We start from the raw sequence: 21,182 nt of genomic DNA, 5'->3' as shown, positions 1-21,182 counted from the left end.
CTTGCACGAAATGCGCCGGAACTTTAATTATAACAAGTCGCCTCGGTGCCACAAAATTAGTTTCCTTCGGTCTTGCACAATTTTTAACTGTTGTTTTTTTTAGTACGATACGGCAATCATTTCATCGTACGAATAACATGCAAATTAAGTGCGAGCGTAATTGCAAAATTTCGTAGCAATCCGAATCAACACTGTATACGGTTTGAAAAACAGTGAAATGTTTGTTTCGTTACTTAAACGTGACTCGAATGCAATCATGACACAGATTTGAAGTTGTCAATTAAAATGTGACGCAAAAATGTCCCGGGAGGAAATTCCGCATGGATAATTGAAAATCGTGATTCAGTCACTCCGCCTGTTTCGATATTTTCTCCCTTTTCACACGACAACATGTAAAAAAACAAGTAGAAAAATAGAGGAATCACATTTGTTTTCGGGGTTACGGAACTAAGTGGATTTAGTGATTTTTGATGCTTTAATTAGCAAGTCTGGCTGGGCATCTTTACAGTTGTCGTTGTTCACCGAGACAATCAGCCGTAATAAGATTTCCCCTTCATCACGACCCGGGCGCGTTGGTGACAAGCAAAAAAGAACAACCTCAAGGCGCATTTTCATCCCCTTGCTCCGTGACAGACACTCGTGCAAAGCAAACGGGGATTCCAATCGCATTAGATATTTTTCTCAGAAACCCAGAAGTGATGTTTCTTTGCGCCAGGAAACGCCGCATCACAATGCAAATTTTCTTTACAATGATTTGTGTGTGGAATAGAACCGCCTTCGCCAAACTAATAAGCAGCCTTTTATGCAACATTGCCAACTGTCTGTTGATGGTTCTTCCAAATTTTGAGATAATAGTGTCATTCTCCCTTATAAGACAAGCACCGGATGATTCCGACTCTAATGATCGCCACTTGTCAAATTAATGTTACATTTAACCTAATGGAAAGAACCAAATCTTACACATGCCGTGACACCGATTTACTAAACGGAGAAAAGATCTGGTATTGCGCAATAACTTGAAGTAAGTTAAAGTAAATTAAAACGCACCAAATCTACAATCAGTAAACATCATGATCTTTGTAAATTGCCAAACCCGTTTTACAAACTGACTTAACCCGTTCACTATAAATTAATTACGCAAAAAGTGGCTCCAATCCGACTTGTTTGGAAAGTCTCTGTAACCTAATGACACTTTGTGCGTGTGTTTATTTAAATACAAACTATTTCCTAAAATGCGCACAAAGTTCGCATATAAAATCAAAGTGCAACAATAGTAAACAAATGTTCACCACGGAAGCAACGTATGTTTCAAATATTTTCGTGTTGGTACGTCATCATAAGATGAAATTACAAATTGGGACATTACCCCTAGAAACGGCGGTGTCAGTGCCGTACTGCAAAATAATCAAGTTTCCAAAAAAAATATTTCATAAATAGTTCCCGAGGGGGTAGGGAAGTGCCAGATCAGCGTGATGCTTCCGTTCTTTCTAAACAATTTGGTATCCAAAAATAATGCAATGAACTGTTTCGCTGGGAATCGGTAGCCCACTATTTCAGTAAACGCTCTAAACGGCCGCATTAGTAATTAGTTTATTTTTTCGTTGGGGCGTGTAGACTGCCTATTTCTTTGGACGAAGGAGTGAGCGCAACGACACGGTGCTAGGAGCTGTGACTCATCGTCGCGTCTGATGTTATTCAACTCGCATTACGCGGAATTGCAATTTATAGCGGGTGAAATCACGTTGTGTCGCTCTCCCGCGCTTAGTATAAAAGGGGGGTCGCTCGGTCGATTCAAGTCAGAATCAAAGCAAGAACCCGAACCAAACAAATCGAAAAAGACGAGCAGCGACTTGTTGTAAAAGAAGATATTATATTTACTTCAGAAAAAGCAAGATGAATTTCTTTACCACCGCAGCACTTTTGTTGGCTCTGACATGTTGCTTTATGCCACAAGGTATATTTTTGTTTTTGTACTTGGGTTAAAAGGTTTTTTTTTACTTTTACGTCTAGCTATTGCAATGTTTCGCATGACAAGTAGTTCAGTTTCTTCCGATACAATAACAATTGTTACTTTGTGGTTCAGCTGAATCTCACGTTTTGTTGAGGAGAAACGCCAAAATGGCCGTTGACGCGACCGCTGGTACGACTGGAACTGCATCTCAACCTACATCTGTTGTAACCAAAACAGCATCAAAACCTCTAACATTCGTATTTGACTGCACAAGTTCCTGCACGATCAATCCCTTTACACACCGAGTTAACCCTTGCGACGCTTCAAAAGGTCGCGTAAATCGTAAGTATTTTGCTGTTGCGTGGTTTGGGCAATAGTAAAGGACGAAGTATTAAACGGAAATACTACTTTTTGCAGATGTCATATGCTTCATCTGCTCGGTAGTCTTCAAATGTGCGAATCAGAGAGTCTCATTTGGATAAAGAGTCGACGATGCCTGTTGTTATTTTGTGATAAGACTACCGTGTGTTTTTCCGTTCTCCTGTGCTTACTTTTTTTTACTTTTTGATATACAGTTGTCGTTACAAATCGTTATAAATATATTTTTTCGAAAGTTTTATAAATAAAGAATACCCCTGAATTAACTGTTGGATTGCTTTTGTATTGTGTATGATTAATTATAACTGACCAGTGAAAAAACTATTTAAAGTTATCAAGCAGCTGGGGAACAAATGCTGCCAATTTAGTTGTTTAAGGATAATCAAGGGGGTTCCTAAATACTAAGCAATAAACATTATATTCTTTTTTATATGTGTGTAAATGCTCGGTACTGACAAACAGCTTGCGCATATAGCCTACTTTCAAAGAAAATATGTGGACCGATCAAATTGAAAATCGAATCTGCATTTAGTACAGGTCGATTTACTGGTTTTATTTACTGAGTTATTTGATGCTTGTAAAGAAGTTAGCCTTTTTCGTATATAAACTGGGTTAAGCAGCGGGAATAAAACGAATGTTTATATTCCACTATTTTATGCAACTGTCTGGGGCAGGGAGTAGACAAACTTTTAAACCCACAGCGTGCGTGACAATTTCATGTAAAACCTGAATGATTTCGTGTGCGCACGTGTTTGCGAGTATGACGCGCACACAAAAATATGTTGGCTGTTTTTTGGTAACCACTGCTTTTCGATGCCCCATTGTATGATAGGACTACATAGTTTTTGAAAATTCAAAGGGAAATTTATTATTCCCGACACCTTTCTCCCTGACGCAACAAGTCTCAAACAAGGGAAAACTTTATAGTCTACGCCAGTATTTTTCAACCTTTCTGAGCCACGGAACAGTATTTTTATCAAAATAATCTTGCAGGACACTAAATTGTTGGAAGTACTGAGGCACTTTACTGAACCAGCAACGCAGCAACAGGCTCGCGCAATTACATTCTTATTATTACAAAACGAATCTTATTGTTTCACAACAATGGAACATTCAAACTGGTGAAAGTGGGTGATTATTTTAATAAAAAAGTGATTTTCGACCCGTGTTCCACGGAACATCAGTCAAACTCATAATTTTTTTTGCGGAACACCTGATGATCTTTCACGGAGCACTGGTGTTCCGCGGAACACCGGTTGAAAATCACTGGTCTACGCTACTACAGCACAGGTTTATGCATTATGAACTAGCGTGCCAAACTTGTATCTATTTTTAGATGAATGTGCAGTCTTTGCGACGACCAGGCCCTACAGCCTACCCGGCAGGCCCAAGGTTGCCATTTTAAATCTCGCCTAAAGCGTGATTTTTCACTTCCAATACGTTATGAAAAGGTGGCCTTGATCCAACTTGGTTTCCAAGCAAGTTAAGTTGACATGCATGTTATTTAACCAGGGTCAGAGAAGACGTTTAATTAATCCGGTCCCGGAAAAATCAGGACTTTTGGAAAGCTTTACATTATGGTGTCAAACAGTGGCGGAGATCCGAAAATAAAGAATTTTTTGTTTTGCCTGATTATTATTGAACATGCAATATCTAATTATTCGCCTCATAAACCCCAAGAAAAATAAATACGGAACATGCTTATTTTCGCCCTCTGCCTTAAAAAAACACAATTTTACAAACTTTTCTTTTACCATACTTTTTGTTGAAACAAAATGACCTAACATCAAAATAACACATTTCCCTTTAAAACCAAGTACATAATAATGAGACTATTCAGTCATCTGTGTCATAATAATAGACGACTGTGAGGTCATGTTTCCACAGAAACGGCGCCCTGGAGTTTAAAGCACATGCATAATCATAAACCCTTCCTGAGAGGCAAACGATGAGCTATGGGCGTTTCTTTCAAATAATTCATTGATTCGACAAAAGCGACAATTAACTTTTAAACTATTCTGTGGTTGCGCTCACAGGCGTCGAATAAGGGGTGACTGGATTGACATGGATTGACATGTCACCCCTCGCAAACAAATAGGGGTGACAACGTGTGTATTGTCACCCCTTTGTCACGCGGTAAGGTAGTTTCAGAAGACCTGTATTATCACAGTCACAATCATGACAACACAAGTGTCTCGTGGATTGTTACAAAGCGCAGCAGTTGTTACAGCATAATGGTAAGAATTAGCATTGTTGTGTAATAGATTTGTTTGTCATGTCACAAATACTAAATCTGCAAAATACGAGTGAAACAAAAATGTGCCGCTTTCGGTAAAGGTGGTCCGTAATTAAAGTGTTTAAAACATAGTGCTACAACAACATGGTTCGGTGTAAAAACAAAGTGACGCGAAACGGGAATTTGCGTAGTTTGCCTATGTTTACGGCGATACGACTAATGAAATGTTTTTTGCGTGTTTCTAAAACCTGGAAAGGTCACCCTTAATGTTTTACAAAACGTTAAAAAATCAACGCCTATGGTTGTGCTGATAATATTTTGCGGGTCCTTGGCGTTGCAACTGCAAAATGTAACATTAATTCATCGGCTACAAAAGATGCCATATTTTAAAAAAGATGGCACCTTTTTCCAAATTTCCCTGTCGCAGATTTGAACGCAAAAATTTTAGACACCATGAAATATTTTACCGAGGTTATATTCAAAATATGTTCTTGTTTGCGCCATGTTGAAAGCGTAATAGTTTTTGTTTCGTTTGCAAGCTATAACTCCACGCAGTACGCACGCACTGCTGGTTCAGGATACAGGTTTTGTTCACTTAAACTGCACGCGCAAGAAAGCAAGTTGTTGTTTTTAGTTACCTTTGTCTGTTTATGCCGTAGTAAATAAACAACATGTCATTCGCACAGTAATAATATTTTCAGTTGTTATCTGCAGTAATGTAATGAATGATGATAACGTGTTGCGCATGTATTCATCAAAAACACATGCATTATACGGTTCAAATTCAATCCACAACAATTAATGTACGCATTTTAATTGCTATCATAGTTTTTTTATCGTGTTGTCACAGTTTCATATTTATGCAAAAAATCAATGTTATGAATGATCAGTTATAATCAATTTTTCCAGAAACCCGGTTTGCATTTAAAGTTTAAACTAAAGAAGTAAGTGTACCCAGCATACATTGTTCCAATGCCTATTTAACAAGTCAAAAAATGAATCCCCAGCAATACTACCAAGTTTCTGTGTCTGCTGGAATGCAGGATCTACCAGCTCAATATGGTCAAGCACGCCTTCTACAAAATGCAGCATTGGCAGGTAGCATGCTAATTTAAACCTTACAAAAAACATTATGCCACTTTTTATGATAGTTTTATGTCATTGAGAGGTGTGTATGTTGTCTGATTTATGTCCAAAACTTTGACTTAGCACTGTTGAATGTTTCTGTATCTGTCATAAAAATATTACAATGTTTTTCAGTCGTAACATAATCGAGTAACACAATTACGGTCAAAATGTTGTCTTTTTAATTTTAATCATGCCCTATGTATTGTAAATACATAATATCCATAACTTTTTTAACTTCCACCATACATTTCCAATCCCATTATTTGTATTCCAAATTCGTTTAATTATAAATTGGTATCTTCCAGAAAGCCATTGTGGACATCTTTAGCATAGCTTTAAGTCGGAATAATGGGCGTTGCAGAAATGGTTCATCACTTATCAGAAAACTGGCCATGTAAATATTCCCAATCAAACCTAGGATCACAAAGCCCATGATTCCAACTTACAATGGTATTTTGTGGAATACCTTTATACGTATTTATACCAGATTGAAAAAAAAATGTCACGTTCGGATTTATCCTCTGCATACTGCACATTTTTGCGAAAATTTACCAATAATCCGCGCAATAGAAGTTAGCATTAACATACAAAAAATGTTGCGATCGTCTGCACAATTAACAATCAATGAAAAAAAATCCCCTGCGCAAATAACAAACTTTCCAATCTAGTATGTATATATATGCATAATACTGTTGAAAAGTGCGGTTTAGTGTTACAAAACTGATATGGTTTATTTATTAGTATGCATAACAATACAACAATGTCTCAATAAAACTTGATTCATTTCTTGTGTGTTTTTTAGGGGGTTTGCATGTTGTGCCACCCCCGCCCCCTCCAGCAGTTATGACAGTACAGCAACCTGAAAGTGAATGTGCTGATTCAAAACCAGTTGCAGAAACTGAACATGCGGAAAATGCTGTTCAAAAGCCACAAAATCCAAGCAAATCTGGTATGTTGTAAATACATTTCTCGAGCTGTTTCCTGTTGTAACCTTTTGTTTTGAACAAGATCCTGCTGTGGACGAGGTTGATGCAGGTGAAACCACTGAAACATCAATCGTCTCATCTCCAACAACTGCTAAAATACTGCCGTCCGCAGTTAATACTGTGGTAAGTGTTTACACTGACACACATTAGAATGTGCAGCTCAGAAGTGATCCATGCTTTCCACTGTACAGGTCCTTATTTGTAGATTGTATCCAGATCATTAAAGTTTTCAGGCATTGTAGCCAAAAAGGATGTGCAGAATATGTTATTATTTGTTATGATAAACACTTATGTTATGTAAACTCACATTTATGGATGTTGACGTGACAAAAATCAGTTTAACTATCTGAACACAAAGATGTTACCTTTTGCATTATGACTATAACTCTAACTAGGCCTGCATAAATTTATGTGATTTGCTGGAATTTTATTTGTAATAATCTGCTTTCAGCCAGCACAGGTTGCAATGCAAGCTACCGCACCTGCTGGCCTTATGGGAGGGGTAGGTGTTTATGCTGGAGCTTACATTCAGCAAGCTGCAGGAACACAACCAGGACAGGTATATAATTTTTTTGTGAAAAAGTTACATGTTTGGGTCCATTGTGTAATTTCCCACAATACAGTCCCCTATATTGGAAGTCAACCATGCCTGATGTATATTTAGTACATGCATTTTAGTATATCATTTGTTCTTGTGAATTGTAGGTCTGATGATAGTATTACCTTTAATGGGTTTTGCCGTCTTTCAGGCAATTGTAATAAATATTTGCCATTGTAGTTCCAGAATGCATTAATGGTTTTTTATTGGATAAAGCAAATTTACTCAGCAAATAAATGGCCAAAAGCAAACACATGTTGCATTGTTTTGTGTGTAGTTACCCCAAGCCGTACCCCAGTACATGTTCGCCAACCAAGCATTACAACCTGCTGCACAGGCCTCAAAGGTGATGGTTCTGCCACAGTACTACCCTGGTGTGGGTGGTTCTCCATCTCCATATATGGTCCCCTCTGCTGGAGGGGCCAGTGGTTTAGTCCAACCTACTTTGGTGACTGACCACACTGGCAAAACCTACCTGGTTAACTACCAACCACAGCAACAAGTCCAGTATTACGCACAGCCACCTGCAGCAGCTGCAAATACCAAGGTTGGTATTGGTAATAATAAACAAAATTGTATGGGGTATTTGTTGAAATTTTAGTCATGTGGTGATGTGATTAGGTCCAAAGCTATGATACCTGCAATGTAAAACAATCAGGCACTAAACTTATTCTTAATTCAATATACTATGTAAATAACGTTTGGACAACAAACCAATAAAGTATTCGCCTGGTTACCGTTGGAAAAAGGAAGTTAATCACCGAGTGCAATTGCAATAATGCATTGCAGTGCTTACACGATAATCGATTTCTATTGCTATAGACCAGCGTGCCCGGCTTGCAGTTCGTCATGAACTCGCCGCAACAACAGCAGTACTACGCGGCTGCTCTTCACGCCCAGGCGTCTGCTTCGCTTCAACCTGTTTACGCCAGAAGTCAACCGACCGTGCCAGGGGCGCAGTCGCTAAGTAACCTCGGGACTTACCCGGCCGGTGCAGTACCGGGAGTCCCCCCTGCTCCTGGCACAGCCCCAGCATCAGGTCCCCTATACTATTACTATCAATAGTAGCGCTGTGTTATATTTGTGTTTTTCCTGTACCCACGAGGCAAGCTGGTGGCGCTTTACCTCTGTGCAGTGTGATACCGCTAGTACAGCAGTAGCTTTTAGTACTTTCCGTTTGCGTGATGTCGTTCGTTATTCCTGACTCTCCGCTGCTCTCACTGTGTACAAACACGCGGGTGACTGTACGCAGCATCCAATATAGCTTCACACTGTCCGTTCTGTCTGTCACGGAGGCGACTTTTCACCGCGATTTCACCATCTTCAGTTTATATCACCCGTGGTTTGTCAAATATGCTCTGCGTGCAATGTATCCCAGTAGTCTGGTCTAGGTATTTTCCATTGTCGCCATCAACCCTGTCTGGTTGTGGCAGAGAGAGCGTTGCTAAGATTATGTATGTTCCTATAACTACATTTTTATTGTATGTTCCACGGATTGCAACTGTATGTTCTGAGCGATTTGCAAGATGGATTTTACATGTTTTTACTACTGAGGTCGTTCCATCGTGTATCCTGGGACGCTATATTCCTGTCGTTGTGGATTGAAGGGGTTGTAAATTGAATTTTTTCAGCGCTAATGCCATCACGTATCTGCGTTTACCCAAAGGCGGCAGTTGTTTGACAAGCTCTCCTCTGGTTCATACTGTATATTGAGGTTTTCAATCCCTGGTTACATGCCTACCAACAAACATACCACAACAGTAAAACGAATTCGCGCAGTTTTAAAATGTTTGGGGCCTCGATACTATTTACATTTGTCTCATGTCGACGTGGAAAGACTTATTTAATTTTTTGTTCTACGTGTGCCCTTCTCGTAGTAGCAAATGGTAGTTGTGGTAGCAAGATTTGCGCTCGAAAGTACTCTGGTTTGCTTGGTGCTAAGTGCAGTGCTTACAAGGTGTATTGCTAACAAAATACACCGAAAAGGGAGGTTCCGCGGAAACCTTGCTTTCTGTTTATATTTCCCATTCTACCCTCCGACAGCTTTGTATCCCATTGAGGGAATTGTGCAGTGTTCTTTTGAATAGTTTCACTTTGCCGGCAAAAATGCACATATGTTTGTACATGTCACACCCACACGATGTACTTTACAACTCTATAAGATTATTCCTAAGAACCATTTGTCTAATTAAAGAAAATCCATGCATGTGTAGGTGTGTTTAGACTTTACCTTGTTTATTTGTGGTAACCATGTGTGTCCTTTTTGCTATGTCTGCTTACCTCTCTGCCCAACTGGTCCACGTAAAACGCGTCATAATTATAGTTACACACTTAACAGCTGTAATTTACAGCAACAGCAAGCATAAAACAACCCAGCGTCTGTCGTTGTAAACATGTGAATTGCGATCACTTGACATTTCAATTACAGAAACGTAGGATTTCTTCAATTTTATTCTTTCAAGTTTGTTAATTAACACAATGGTTTCTTACTCATTTTACTTTTTGTCCCATATCGTCTATTTGCGAGTGTGCGGCGTTCAAAACCAAATAAAAGTTCTCATTGGAAGTGCTGCCCTGGTTAATTTCAAGAAGAATAAATGTGTATTTTTCCATTGATGTTTAAGGACAAATACGACGCGACGCTAATGGAGGCTGGAGAGAAACAAACATAGAAATGTCTTGACCACAAAACCTTAATTACGTCTTTACTTAAAACAAATATTACGGTTGGTGTGCAACTGCTTTTCACTGTTTGGTGTACGTTATTACCGTAGGAAAAAGGGCAACTGCCACAACTTCTATCTGGCCTATATTAAAAAATTCAATACAAATCGCTGTAACCTTGCATCCATGTAATTAACACAACGAAAGACAAAATGGTACATGATGTGCCGTGTGTCCAACAATACCGTACTTTTGAAATGCAAAGTTGTTTGCAAAATAAGTAAGACAAATACAAAGTCAACAGCTCCCTGGCATGCTTTGTGTACAGGAACAAAATTTTCCTTCAAGATTCCAACGATGTATCCTAAATTTGTCCCAGACTATAATGGCGTGGCTATAGTCTGGAATTTTTGTGGGGCCAAAATATTTGTTTTCACGAAGGCAAAAGTTTTTGGTTTGTAACACCGCTTTATAGAAACCGACCGGGATTACTACTTTGAAACCGAAACATGCGAATCTTTAACTTAGATAAGTGCGAGGGAAAAATGGACCTGTCCCTCCTATATGTTACGCTAATTTCCCAGTCCACCCTAAACATCAATACGAAACATTTGATATTAACTGTCTGTATGTTCAGTCATCGATAGGTAGTATTGGTTTCGGCTTTTTCCGTTCCTTAGGCACTTCTCCCTCAACAAATACCAAGTCCTGAGTTCCGAACAGGGCGCCCCTGGCAGCTGCCCCATACGTTGTGTCGGAAACGCGGAGCTCATCAACACCGTACTCCAGAACCTGTATCATAAAAAAATAATCGTTAAGGTGATATTTCAAAAACCCAAGATGAAACATTGGAGAAAAGTTTTTACTTTTGGATCACGAACCGAGCTTTTTTGTGGGTGTATGTGTAGCATGTAGTTCTCGCTTATATCGTAGGAGTCGTGCGATATACAAGCTCGACCATCGTGCCACGGGTTGGGACGTTGCATTGATGTGTTCTCCACGTGTATGGTGAGGTCTTTTCTGGTTTTCCACATCTGCATTGGAAGTCTGCAGCTAAAGCGAGCTGTATTTGTTCCTCTTGCTTGATCCTTATAAATGTCATAGATTTAGCGAAGTGATTTAACATCTATAGTTTAAAGATAATTTTTAATAAAGACACACCTTTCGAAAGAGTTTGTATTCTTCCATAACTGCTTGTAAAAACGGTGCGTTTGGTTCTGACAACATTGCTCCGTTACCTGAAACCAAAAAGCATTTATCTATACTATATTTGAATCTTAATACGTAAATGTAGCTAACTTACTAAGTGATAATTTTGTTGATCTTCCCATTGTGAACGAATATTGTCTGAGAGGGTCCAATGATTTAAGAACAATTACGTCAGAATCAAAATAAATTCCACCATATTTAAGAAGAATTTCGTTTCTAAAAAACAAGACACTAAAAATCACATTACCTTATTCGATTATTCATGATGAGCTTTTCAGTAGGTGTAAATTCGGGACCCGTTACCTAGCTACGTCTGTTTGATGCAAGACGTTTTCAATTGCATGTCCAAAAACGTGAGTTGGTGCTTCCATATGCACCACAACTAGGTTCGAAATTTCTGCCAGCAATTTGTTCCAAAGACTTCCTTGTGGACGGTTTTTGTTGATATAAAACACAATTCTATCGGGTTTCTGAAATTTAACAGGTATAAACCGAAAACGTTAAGTGCATGTGAAATATAACATGTCAGCTTTCAACGGGCCCACCTGGTGTACGGCGACCGAACGAACAGAAAGGTAATGATAGTACAATAATGTTCGATTCCCGAACCAAACGTAGTGCACTACGTTCGGTACAACACATCCGCGACAAGCATTCTGATCTATAAGATTCATAAAAAAGATATAAAATGTGAATACCAGCTAATCAATAAACTGAGCCATTTGCCAGTGCCACAAAGGTTTGCAAAAACTATGAACAACGCCACTTTTTTATAATTTTTCTACCACATAACCTACCTCTTATTAGTTTTTTATTGGTTGCGTTGATATAAGGCAATTTTTTACAAATAACGTAGGTTCGCGCTTTTGAAGGCTTGATACAATTGGAGATAATTTGTGTTCTTGCATTGTCCACAGGTTGCAGTTCAATCGGTTTGTTTGTTTTCTTGACATGCTAAAAATGTCACAACCTGTCACTACATTCACCTTGTTTTTAACGTAACACGTACCGGTGTGAGGGCGAAACTTGATTGTTTGTACAGCAAATAAGAACCTGCACAGAAAATACAACACAGCACAAATCTTTTCCAGCCTTTCACCATCGCTAACGTGTTATTAAACTTCCATCATACTGCGTTTGGCTCCGTCCGCAGAACTTTGCCCCAGGGTACATCTTTACAGAAAAGGGCGTGCAGTATAAAAAAATATTGAATATTCGATTAGATTTAGATATCAAAAAGGAATTTGCAAATATTAATTACAGAAAGACTACAATTAACAAAAGTTTGTTCCATGTTTGCATTGGATTTATTCTTTAATATGTAGTGATTCACGATTTCTATACTGGCCGCTGAACCGTTGTTTTGAAACAAATTTATGGAAATCACTAGAACCCAGCCTCTGTGTAAAAACAGACTCCAGATTTACGTCACAATTGTGCGTCACTATCGTGCGTGTTGCCTCACAAACGACATTGTTTGCATTGTCTGAATCAATGACTAAATTTGCTGAGGACGTAAGTTGTGTATGCATTGGCCCTAACACTATATTAAAATTAAACTAAAAATACATTTAAACTGTGTCCTATTATTTTCTAGGAAAGCCCGGTTAATCACATGTTAAAGGCGCTTAACTTTCTTCATGAACGTTTAAAGTGGAAGAGGCACTATTATAACTTAAAAAACAGCCCCGTACGTAGGTTATTTTCGATACGTGAACCGAAATATGTGCCGTGTTACCAAGTGTTGTCCAGTTCTATTGCATTTAACTTCTGCTGCAAAATCGTCAACTTTCTCTTAAACTATGTACTTCTCATGAATTGTAAGGAGAGTATTTAGAGTTGTTAATGTCTAATTAAATCAAACCTCACTTTCTATTTTAAATCTAGCATACCAATGTCAAAATACTTTATACAGAAGGCACAAGTGATACAAGGTTTACAACTGTTTATTTGAAAGCCAATTGGAAGTTTGCTTTGTTGCAGGGTAACATTTCAGTTGCAGGATAACAATGATTCGGATGAACTTGTCGATTCATGCTTCACTCCGCAGGAAAAAAACAAGTGATACAACCATCGGAGCGCAACTTTTTACATTCGGGGTAGATGACAAACCTGCAAATAATTTAAGTAAGTTATCGTTAGTCATTTCGCTTCACATGTCTGGAGTATTGCTGAACAAATGGGCCTATATGGCTTTAATAAGCATAGGTTAAGTAGCAAGTCACCCCATGGTAAAGGCATTTTAAGGATTACTGGCAGAAGAAAACCTTGCGTATTGTGCTGCAACGAATTCATAATTAACGAAAATATAGGTCATGTTTTTATGGCACTGAAGGCTCAAATTATACTGAAGCAGAAGGTACTTACCTGAAAGGTGACTTGTAAGTATTGTGCATTGAGGTGTAAAACCAAATATTTTAATGCAACAGGTTCATTTGCTATGCATTGGAGAAGGAATCCTGTGCTTCATGAAGAAAAATACTCGTGTGATCTCCAGTCTGGAACCTGTAACAAATTTTGTAAACAACTTGTTAGGTCTCGGCTATTGTAAGTTAACACAGGATTTCCCATCACGCCCAAGAGGCATCCAAGACGCCTCGCCGGTAGCCATATGAAACTGGAATTAGTTTTAAAGTACATCACAATTACAAGCAAATAACTGCCAAATGATAACATTCAGTAATTATGAACAAAAATGCTCATACAATAAAAATCAATGCTTTATAAGGTGGAGTTTTGGTTTGAGCCAGTTAAGGTTAGCCACACTTATGTAAGCGTTCAGCTAGCATTGGGTTACCCCATACTAGCTAGTTGGCAACCACACAAAGCGTTCAGGTACATCACAATGTAATGTCCTAACGGTCAACCACATTCATACATAAGGGGAGTTTTATTTTAATCAGAAACTCAACCCTGTGTAGAACGTTGAGCCATTTCAGACTTATTTGGTTGGTTGACCACACTTGCGTTCAACTAGGCCGCTATCTCCAGAAAATAATGGTTGTTTTTATGAAATACAAGGATGAATAATTAGGATGCAACCATTGATCTACAGTGGACAAACAAAATATTTTTCTTTAGCATTTTCAAGTGAAGTACCAACACATTTGATATGAAACCACTGTTTGCATCGAGTGCATTCAATCCAGTCCAGTTGTAAGGGGTTAGTAACATTATCATTGCATGATTTACATATTTTTTTCTCCATTGTATTATGAAGGCATTTTCCGGCAATCAAACTTAAGATTTCAAGCCTATAGCTGTGCACAAAAGTGTTTTGCTGGAGACTTTTTCCAGTTGCTAGCCATTTGGCATACATACAAATCATTACTCCACAACTTGATCCATCAGGTTGTTTTGTTCTTTGAGGAGTTTCCAAAGCAGTAACTTTCCAACCAAATTTTGTTGTTAACAAATACTTCACCATGGCTTTTGCAGTTTTAACATTGTTGTCGGTTTGCAAACAAGGCATTGTCATTGGGTCTTTGTAGAACATTTTTCGGCTAACAATGTCAACAACAAGCAAAACCCAGTGGAAACCTGAGGGGTTCCAAGGTATAAAAATTGCTTGTTGTGCCTGCAAATTTACTCCTTCCCAAACTTTTTTAATTGAAACTCTCCTTTGCAATGTTTGAGCCACAGTAGAACAAACATACAGGGTATGCTGGTACATGTTTGTTAATTGCCATAAGTAGCTGTTAATCACTTTATCACAAAGCCAACCAACATTAAATCTGCTGTCACATTGTTTCAAGGTATGAACTTCATGTTGTGGCAATGAGTCATCAAGGGATTTAACTCCAAGGGTATGAGGACCATTTTGCAAAACCTTACTTGAAGCATTGTAACCCTTAATGTGAGCTGTGATGTGTTGTTGTACTTCTGGTTTTTCACTCCTATCATTCATTAACTCCATTTCACTTGTTTGTTCACAAATGGCTGCCTTTACTCTTCTTCGTTTTTCATTTTTCTTGGGTATTGGAAATAAAGTGGTTACATGATGCAGTGGTTGCATGAGGTTTGCAAACTGCCCAACCCGTGAAGAAAATGGGTTTGGCTTTGGTCGCTTGCGAGGCAACTCATCATGAGAACCTTTTTCAGGGAATGTTGATTTTCGCTTCCTTTTCAAAGACTTAAGCTCAGGAGGCCTAGATATTCGAAGACCGGCATCATAAGAACATGCTTTCGAAAATTTTGTAATAACTGATTCAATATTTAAAATGCCTTTATCCAAAACTTGTTTGGAACTGACATCATAAGAGAGGTCTATCAAATGCTTCATCAAATCAAGAAACTTTTGATGGCTTTGCTTGCGACCTGTGGTTTGTTCATCAGTTACCGCAATGTTTTCAGGTTGAGTTTTTGATTGGCTTGTGGTGGTATTCTTGATTTCTTCATTTTTAACCACAAAATCAGAAACAGTTTCAATTGACAATTGGTTTACAACCGCTGGATCCAAAACCATGTAAACCGAATTGGAATACCATTCTGGCAAACTATGCCATCCAACATCTGCATATTTGTTAAAAATTGCAAACATATGTTTGCATGGTAAAAAATTGTGCAAAAAATCATGACATGTGCACTTGGGAAAATTCCTATCATTGCCAAATTTTATGGTGTATATTTCTGAAGATGAACTGCTTACCACAGTAAACATATCTCCCTTTCTACAAATTGAACTTGCCTGAATGTTTGTAGACTCTCCTATACGCTTAATGCAATGTTTAACCAACCTTTTTGGTCGATTTCGAAGGAAGTTGGGAATGTCTGCATTGTAACTTCGGTAATTTCCAGAAGATCTCAAGTTTTCTTGTTTGTATCTAAACAAATTTATGAATAAATTAATTTTACTGGATACCCAAAAATTAATGTTGAGAGGTATACTGCTTACTTCTCATATGCATTAGGTAAAAATTCCTTGTGCAAAATTGTGATCAAGCCAGACAATGACTTATCCGTCCTAACTTATCTAGTAAACATAATGTGTACTTTTTGTGTCATGACAAACAACAACTTGCCATGTTTTCAAACTTAGAAAATACCAGAACTTCAGACAGTGTGACTTTAAACTGACACATTTTGTTAGCACCCAGTTGACTTCTGCCAATGTCCCAAAGTGACTCATAGTAATCCGAATGGGCAATAATGTAAGGAATGCCTGCATCATTCCAGTGCACTGAGCTTTTATGCAAGTCTGAAAACGGTTATTTTTTTGATACAAAATAACAAAAAGCATCATGTTGAAAATTAGTTGTCTATTCAAATTTACCAGCATTAGTTGAATAAAAATAGTTGGACAGAAAGAAAAGGATTTGGAACTTAACTCACCATATGATTTAACAGAGGAGGTCTTAAAAGTTAATGCAAATGATTTTTTGAACTGGTGTAGCATATTTTCAGCCTTTTGCTTGGAGTCGTACCACTGAAAAAAAACGGTGGTATAAATGAAATGGATTAACTAGCAAGTGGATATTTTTTACTCAAAAACTTTTAAAAATTCACCACATATGTTTGTAACTACCTTTAGCACTGCATTGGAATGTGCAAATTCCACTTCGCAATGTAATTCTTCTTGATGGCTACTAAAGCAAGTTTTTACACACAATTATAAATAACAAGAAGTTTTTACAGTTTTATACCTCGTTGGAACAATCCCGTTAGATACACTCAAACGTCTCGGCATTGAAACGCAGTTTCTAAAATGGCGAAATGCTTGACATTCGCAATGTCCTTAAGGAAATAAAAACTCTTTCCACAGAAAAACATCTTCTTCCTATTGCAAATATCGTACAAAACTTAATAATACTAAGATCTATGCGACATCACATGGTTTTCATCAGTCCTGGTAAAGCCTGCTGTAAGCAAGCAAACAATGTCGTTTGTGAGGCAACACGCACGATAGTGACGCACAATTGTGACGTAAATCTGGAGTCTGTTTTAACACAGAGGCTGGGTTCTAGTGATTTCCCAAATTTATCCCCGCATGTGCTTGACAACATATTACAAGGTAGGTCCAAGCTGAATGTATTTTTGTTGTTGGTAAAAGTAAACACTCCGACGTTTCAGTCTAGAAAGAAGATGTTTTTTTTTCATAAACCAGTTATTTCTTTGTAAAAATTCTTACTTAGGCTCTCAAAAAACAGTTTTAAATTAAATTTATTGCATGCTGTTAATTGCAAAGCGACCCTGTAAATTTTTTAACTGACCTGGTTTCAGTTGTTTGCTGATTTGAGATTTGCTTGAGTTTGTGCATGTTGCTACACAAAAAAGGTGTTAAATATTGGTATAAACAATTTGTTTCACTATAAAATAAGATCAAGATACATCTACTAAAACAACATGAAGATCGAGGAAGTTAAAAGCACCACAAAAACTCAACGCATTGCTGCCCATTCACATGTGAAAGGGCTCGGTTTAGATGAGGAGGGCAAGGCCTTGCCAACTGCTGCTGGACTTGTTGGGCAGGAAGATGCCAGAGAGGTAATCTGACTCTTCACAATTTTGTTGGTAGTACAGCCCCAGTCTGCAGAATATGGAGTTCTCGATGAGATCTCGGTGCACGACCCCTAAATCCGCGTGCAACAAAAAAGATTTCTTTTTTTTAATTGTTTTATGTTTAGACATGCCGAAATTCGCATGCCAAAAATGTTCGTGTGCAGTCAGAAAAATTTGGCATGCAAACAAAAAATGGTAAAGGAAAATTTGCGCGTGCAGCTGCCAAACTCTGCAGGCTGGGTAAAGCCCTGATCAACAATTAGCTAATGCATAAACATATAGTAAACGCCAGTTTGTCCTCCCAATCCAAAAAATCCTCTGCACAAATTGTGCAATAAAAATTAGCTAATGCATTGACAAGAAAAAAATCCTCTGTGCAAATAACAAACTTTCCAATCTGGTACAGTTGCTCTTATATTTTGCTCATAAAAGTTCAATAAATTAAGGATGCTTTCAGAATAAAAAATACAATATTTAAAAGTAAGGGATTTTACCAAATTTTGTTTCCAATTTCTGACTTGTTGAAAAAAGACCTGGTTATCATGTTTTTTTTATATGTTCTTGCAGGCATGTGGGGTTGTTGTGGAACTGATTCGCAGCAAGAAGATGGCTGGAAGAGGAGTTTTGCTGGCTGGTCCGCCAGGAACAGGAAAAACTGCTCTAGCTTTGGCCATTGCACAAGAGCTCGGAAATAAAGTATAAAAAATATGTGTATAATCTGGTTGAATTGTAAAGTATCAAAAGTACTCAAACCTGTATCATTCATTTTAATATTGTATTAGTGATATATATATAATTGAGTGCCAATAAATATCTCACAGTAACTGTCACAAAACCAGAGCATATGTGGATCAATCTTTCATGATCCCTTTTATTTTCTGCTTTTCATTCCAAATTATCTGCTCATACAACAGGTTCCATTTTGTCCGATGGTTGGCAGTGAGGTTTACTCAGCCGAGATAAAGAAGACGGAAGTGCTCATGGAAAACTTTCGACGTGCAATCGGTCTTCGCATTAAAGAAACCAAGGAAGTTTATGAAGGGGAAGTTACAGAAATTTCTCCGCATGAAACAGAAAACCCGATGGGTGGTAAGTAAAAAATGTGTAAATGCCAAACTGTATGGGTATCCATGTATGTATTTTTAGGCTATGGAAAAACCGTTAGCCACGTCGTAATTGGCCTTAAAACGGCAAAAGGAACCAAGCAACTAAAGCTTGACCCATCCATTTATGAGAACATCCAAAAGGAGAAGGTTGATGTTGGAGATGTAATTTACATTGAAGCCAACAGTGGTGCTGTGAAGGTATATATGAATTTGTTACACCTGCCAGTCACTGCATTCTATTTTAAATTGAAAGCCAATTCAGGTATTGTTATGAGCGGATTTTACGTCTTTTTTTTTTCTTTTACTAAGGCACAATTTTACATGGTCTTCAGTTTGACCATGTAACAATGGCGATGTAATTTCCATATATTTATTGGGCTATAAAATCCCTGAAGCAGTACACAGTGTATGTGGCAAAAAATTAACCTGTTTTTAAATTCCAGAGACAAGGAAGATCTGACACGTATGCAACCGAATATGACCTGGAAGCTGAAGAATATGTTCCTATTCCAAAAGGTGACGTGCACAAACGCAGGGAAGTGATTCAGGATGTGACTTTGCATGATCTGGATGTTGCAAATGCACGACCCCAAGGCGGCCAGGATGTCATGTCAATGATGGGACAGTTAATGAAGCCAAAGAAGACAGAAATAACAGGTAACATCTACATAAAATAAAACTTACTTGTTTATGTAAAATTGGTTGAATTGTTTGGTGTTAGGTAGCACTAGTTAATCAAACAACATATACCGTTTGAAACAATAATAAAAGTTTTCTGCCATTTTGAATCAGAACTTTGCCAAAAAAATATATACGCTGTATTAAGCATTTTGTTCAGGATGGAATTATTTTAACCATAGATTTCTTGTGCCAGATAAACTAAGGGCGGAAATCAACAAAGTAGTGAACAAGTACATTGATCAGGGAGTAGCAGAGCTTGTCCCTGGTGTTCTGTTTGTGGATGAAATACACATGCTTGACATTGAATGCTTTACCTACCTACACAGAGCACTGGAATCACCCATCAGTCCAATTGTCATTTTTGCCACCAACAGGGGGCATTGCACTATCAAGTAGGTTCCAACAGTTTTGTGTGTTCTTTTAATTTTACTGGTGTATTGGGTGCAAACTCCTGGTTGAAAAAAACACTTAATTTTATGGGTCTTACAATTTGGCCTGTCTGGGGTTGATACAAATAAGTGTTGCTTAAGAATACTATTCAAGTTGTTCACGCTGCATTTAAATGTAATTTTTGTGCTCTTTTTGTTTTTTCGCATCTTTCTAAACAATAAATTGTAAGTGGGGCTCATTTATAAACTGTAGTATAAACACACACTTTATCTGTCTTACAGACTAATGGCCACTTTGTCATATTTTTGATCATTTCTAGGATGTGAGTCAAAAAGGCATTTTAGTATTTTTACAACTATGTTTATGTTATGCACAGAGGCACAGATGACATTATTGCACCCCACGGTATTCCACTTGATTTGCTCGATCGTATTCTCATCATTAAAACAATGATGTACACCAATGAAGAAATGATGCGAATCATTACTGTAAGGGCTAAAATTGAAAGCATACAAGTTTCAGAGGAAGCACTTAAATGCTTTGGAGATATTGGAAGCAAAACTTCATTGAGGTAACCAGACTTTATAAAACTGACTTCAACAATATAACGTTATGTGCAAACTCTTCAGCAAAGGGTCAAATCAGTCCAGCCAAACTTTATTTAAATTAGCGTTGCATAAGGAAAACCGCTTCATAATTTTTTTGATAATTTCAAGCCTGTGGGTTGGCATGTGTTTTAATTTACAAATAAACGTTAAATGATCGTAGTGTAACAACGTAACAGTAATAACATGAATGACATATTTTCCGTTTAGAAATTTGTTGTTAGTTTAAAAATAGGAATACCTATTTAAAAACGTTTCAGGAGTGATTGTGAAATGGTTACTCCAAAAGTAATGCACGCACCTTTTGCTTTTTTTTAGGTATGTTGCCCAGCTTCTGACTCCGGCCAATATACTGGCAAGAATTAATGGACGGGATGCCATCACCAAAGAAGACATTGACGAGATCGACGACCTGTTCTACGACGCAAAGTCTTCCGCGAAAATATTATCGGAGCAAGGCGACAAGTTCATGAAGTGACATTCACGCTCCTGCCTGCCATCTATCGGCTGAATGCGTTTTAGTAGCTGGGTTTATTCAACTGAGTCGACGTTTTCTCGCTCGGAAATTTTGTTTCAATGTATTCACTTTTTATATGCGTGGTGTGGATTTCATCAGCTTTACTAGGGAGCTAAATTGATAAGACGCGGATACATTTGGAATATGAACGGGGTTAACTAATAGAAGCGAACATAAAGCTGTTCTGATCTAACAGCAATTCCGTGTTGTGAACGTTGTCTTTAAACAGAATTTT

General features: G+C 37.9%; 4 protein-coding genes across 5 annotated transcripts; 3 read left to right on the top strand and 1 right to left on the bottom strand.

Annotated features, from left to right (window-relative positions):
- Positions 1 to 1,811: 1,811 nt before the first annotated feature.
- LOC145903758 (uncharacterized) lies at positions 1,812 to 2,589 on the top strand. Its single transcript, XM_082991894.1, has 3 exons — positions 1,812 to 1,954; positions 2,084 to 2,293; positions 2,369 to 2,589. The coding sequence occupies exons 1-3, from the start codon at positions 1,894 to 1,896 to the stop codon at positions 2,431 to 2,433; spliced, it is 336 nt and encodes a 111-aa protein (XP_082848020.1). The 5' UTR covers positions 1,812 to 1,893; the 3' UTR covers positions 2,434 to 2,589.
- A 2,889-nt stretch (positions 2,590 to 5,478) lies between these two features.
- LOC145902570 (uncharacterized) lies at positions 5,479 to 9,843 on the top strand. Of its 2 annotated transcripts, none has more exons than XM_082990596.1 (6): positions 5,479 to 5,663; positions 6,496 to 6,642; positions 6,702 to 6,802; positions 7,131 to 7,238; positions 7,555 to 7,824; positions 8,100 to 9,843. In XM_082990596.1, exons 1-6 carry the CDS (start codon positions 5,561 to 5,563, stop codon positions 8,340 to 8,342), a joined length of 972 nt encoding a protein of 323 aa, XP_082846722.1. In that variant the 5' UTR covers positions 5,479 to 5,560; the 3' UTR covers positions 8,343 to 9,843. The 2 variants fall into 2 exon arrangements, with proteins under 2 accessions (XP_082846722.1, XP_082846721.1); XM_082990595.1 differs by having other exon boundaries at positions 7,555 to 7,859; positions 8,105 to 9,843.
- A 492-nt stretch (positions 9,844 to 10,335) lies between these two features.
- On the bottom strand, positions 10,336 to 12,252 carry LOC145902847 (uncharacterized). Its single transcript, XM_082990943.1, has 8 exons — positions 12,160 to 12,252; positions 11,948 to 12,104; positions 11,696 to 11,811; positions 11,454 to 11,620; positions 11,245 to 11,366; positions 11,103 to 11,179; positions 10,808 to 11,029; positions 10,336 to 10,733 (listed from the first exon to the last, which is right to left on the bottom strand). The coding sequence occupies exons 1-8, from the start codon at positions 12,250 to 12,252 to the stop codon at positions 10,575 to 10,577; spliced, it is 1,113 nt and encodes a 370-aa protein (XP_082847069.1). The 3' UTR covers positions 10,336 to 10,574.
- Positions 12,253 to 17,383: 5,131 nt separating this feature from the next.
- Positions 17,384 to 21,018, top strand: LOC145903844 (ruvB-like 1). Its single transcript, XM_082992012.1, has 8 exons — positions 17,384 to 17,633; positions 18,216 to 18,344; positions 18,563 to 18,737; positions 18,795 to 18,952; positions 19,198 to 19,411; positions 19,629 to 19,827; positions 20,202 to 20,396; positions 20,749 to 21,018. The coding sequence occupies exons 1-8, from the start codon at positions 17,493 to 17,495 to the stop codon at positions 20,906 to 20,908; spliced, it is 1,371 nt and encodes a 456-aa protein (XP_082848138.1). The 5' UTR covers positions 17,384 to 17,492; the 3' UTR covers positions 20,909 to 21,018.
- The last annotated feature ends 164 nt before the right edge of the window (positions 21,019 to 21,182 follow it).

The sequence above is a fragment of the Ascidia mentula genome, chromosome 5 (assembly GCF_947561715.1).
Source record: "Ascidia mentula chromosome 5, kaAscMent1.1, whole genome shotgun sequence".
Classification (NCBI taxonomy): domain Eukaryota; kingdom Metazoa; phylum Chordata; class Ascidiacea; order Phlebobranchia; family Ascidiidae; genus Ascidia; species Ascidia mentula.
Note: the sequence above shows the minus strand (reverse complement) of the source record. Positions and strands in the feature narration are given on the sequence as shown.

Excerpts from the sequence above, each read along its gene's own strand:
- LOC145903758 (XM_082991894.1), top strand. The coding sequence starts at position 1,894 with ATGAATTTCTTTACCACCGCAGCACTTTTGTTGGCTCTGACATGTTGC. Across the intron at positions 1,955-2,083 it reads ATGTTGCTTTATGCCACAAG|CTGAATCTCACGTTTTGTTG; the intron begins GTATATTTTTGT and ends TTTGTGGTTCAG. Across the intron at positions 2,294-2,368 it reads TTCAAAAGGTCGCGTAAATC|ATGTCATATGCTTCATCTGC; the intron begins GTAAGTATTTTG and ends TACTTTTTGCAG.
- LOC145902570 (XM_082990595.1), top strand. The coding sequence starts at position 5,561 with ATGAATCCCCAGCAATACTACCAAGTTTCTGTGTCTGCTGGAATGCAG. Across the intron at positions 5,664-6,495 it reads ACAAAATGCAGCATTGGCAG|GGGGTTTGCATGTTGTGCCA; the intron begins GTAGCATGCTAA and ends TGTGTTTTTTAG. Across the intron at positions 7,860-8,104 it reads AATAAACAAAATTGTATGGG|CGTGCCCGGCTTGCAGTTCG; the intron begins GTATTTGTTGAA and ends GCTATAGACCAG.
- LOC145902847 (XM_082990943.1), bottom strand. The coding sequence starts at position 12,252 with ATGGTGAAAGGCTGGAAAAGATTTGTGCTGTGTTGTATTTTCTGTGCA. Across the intron at positions 11,812-11,947 it reads CAATAAAAAACTAATAAGAG|ATCAGAATGCTTGTCGCGGA; the intron begins GTAGGTTATGTG and ends TGAATCTTATAG. Across the intron at positions 11,030-11,102 it reads AATACAAACTCTTTCGAAAG|GATCAAGCAAGAGGAACAAA; the intron begins GTGTGTCTTTAT and ends GACATTTATAAG.
- LOC145903844 (XM_082992012.1), top strand. The coding sequence starts at position 17,493 with ATGAAGATCGAGGAAGTTAAAAGCACCACAAAAACTCAACGCATTGCT. Across the intron at positions 18,345-18,562 it reads CACAAGAGCTCGGAAATAAA|GTTCCATTTTGTCCGATGGT; the intron begins GTATAAAAAATA and ends CTCATACAACAG. Across the intron at positions 20,397-20,748 it reads GGAAGCAAAACTTCATTGAG|GTATGTTGCCCAGCTTCTGA; the intron begins GTAACCAGACTT and ends GCTTTTTTTTAG.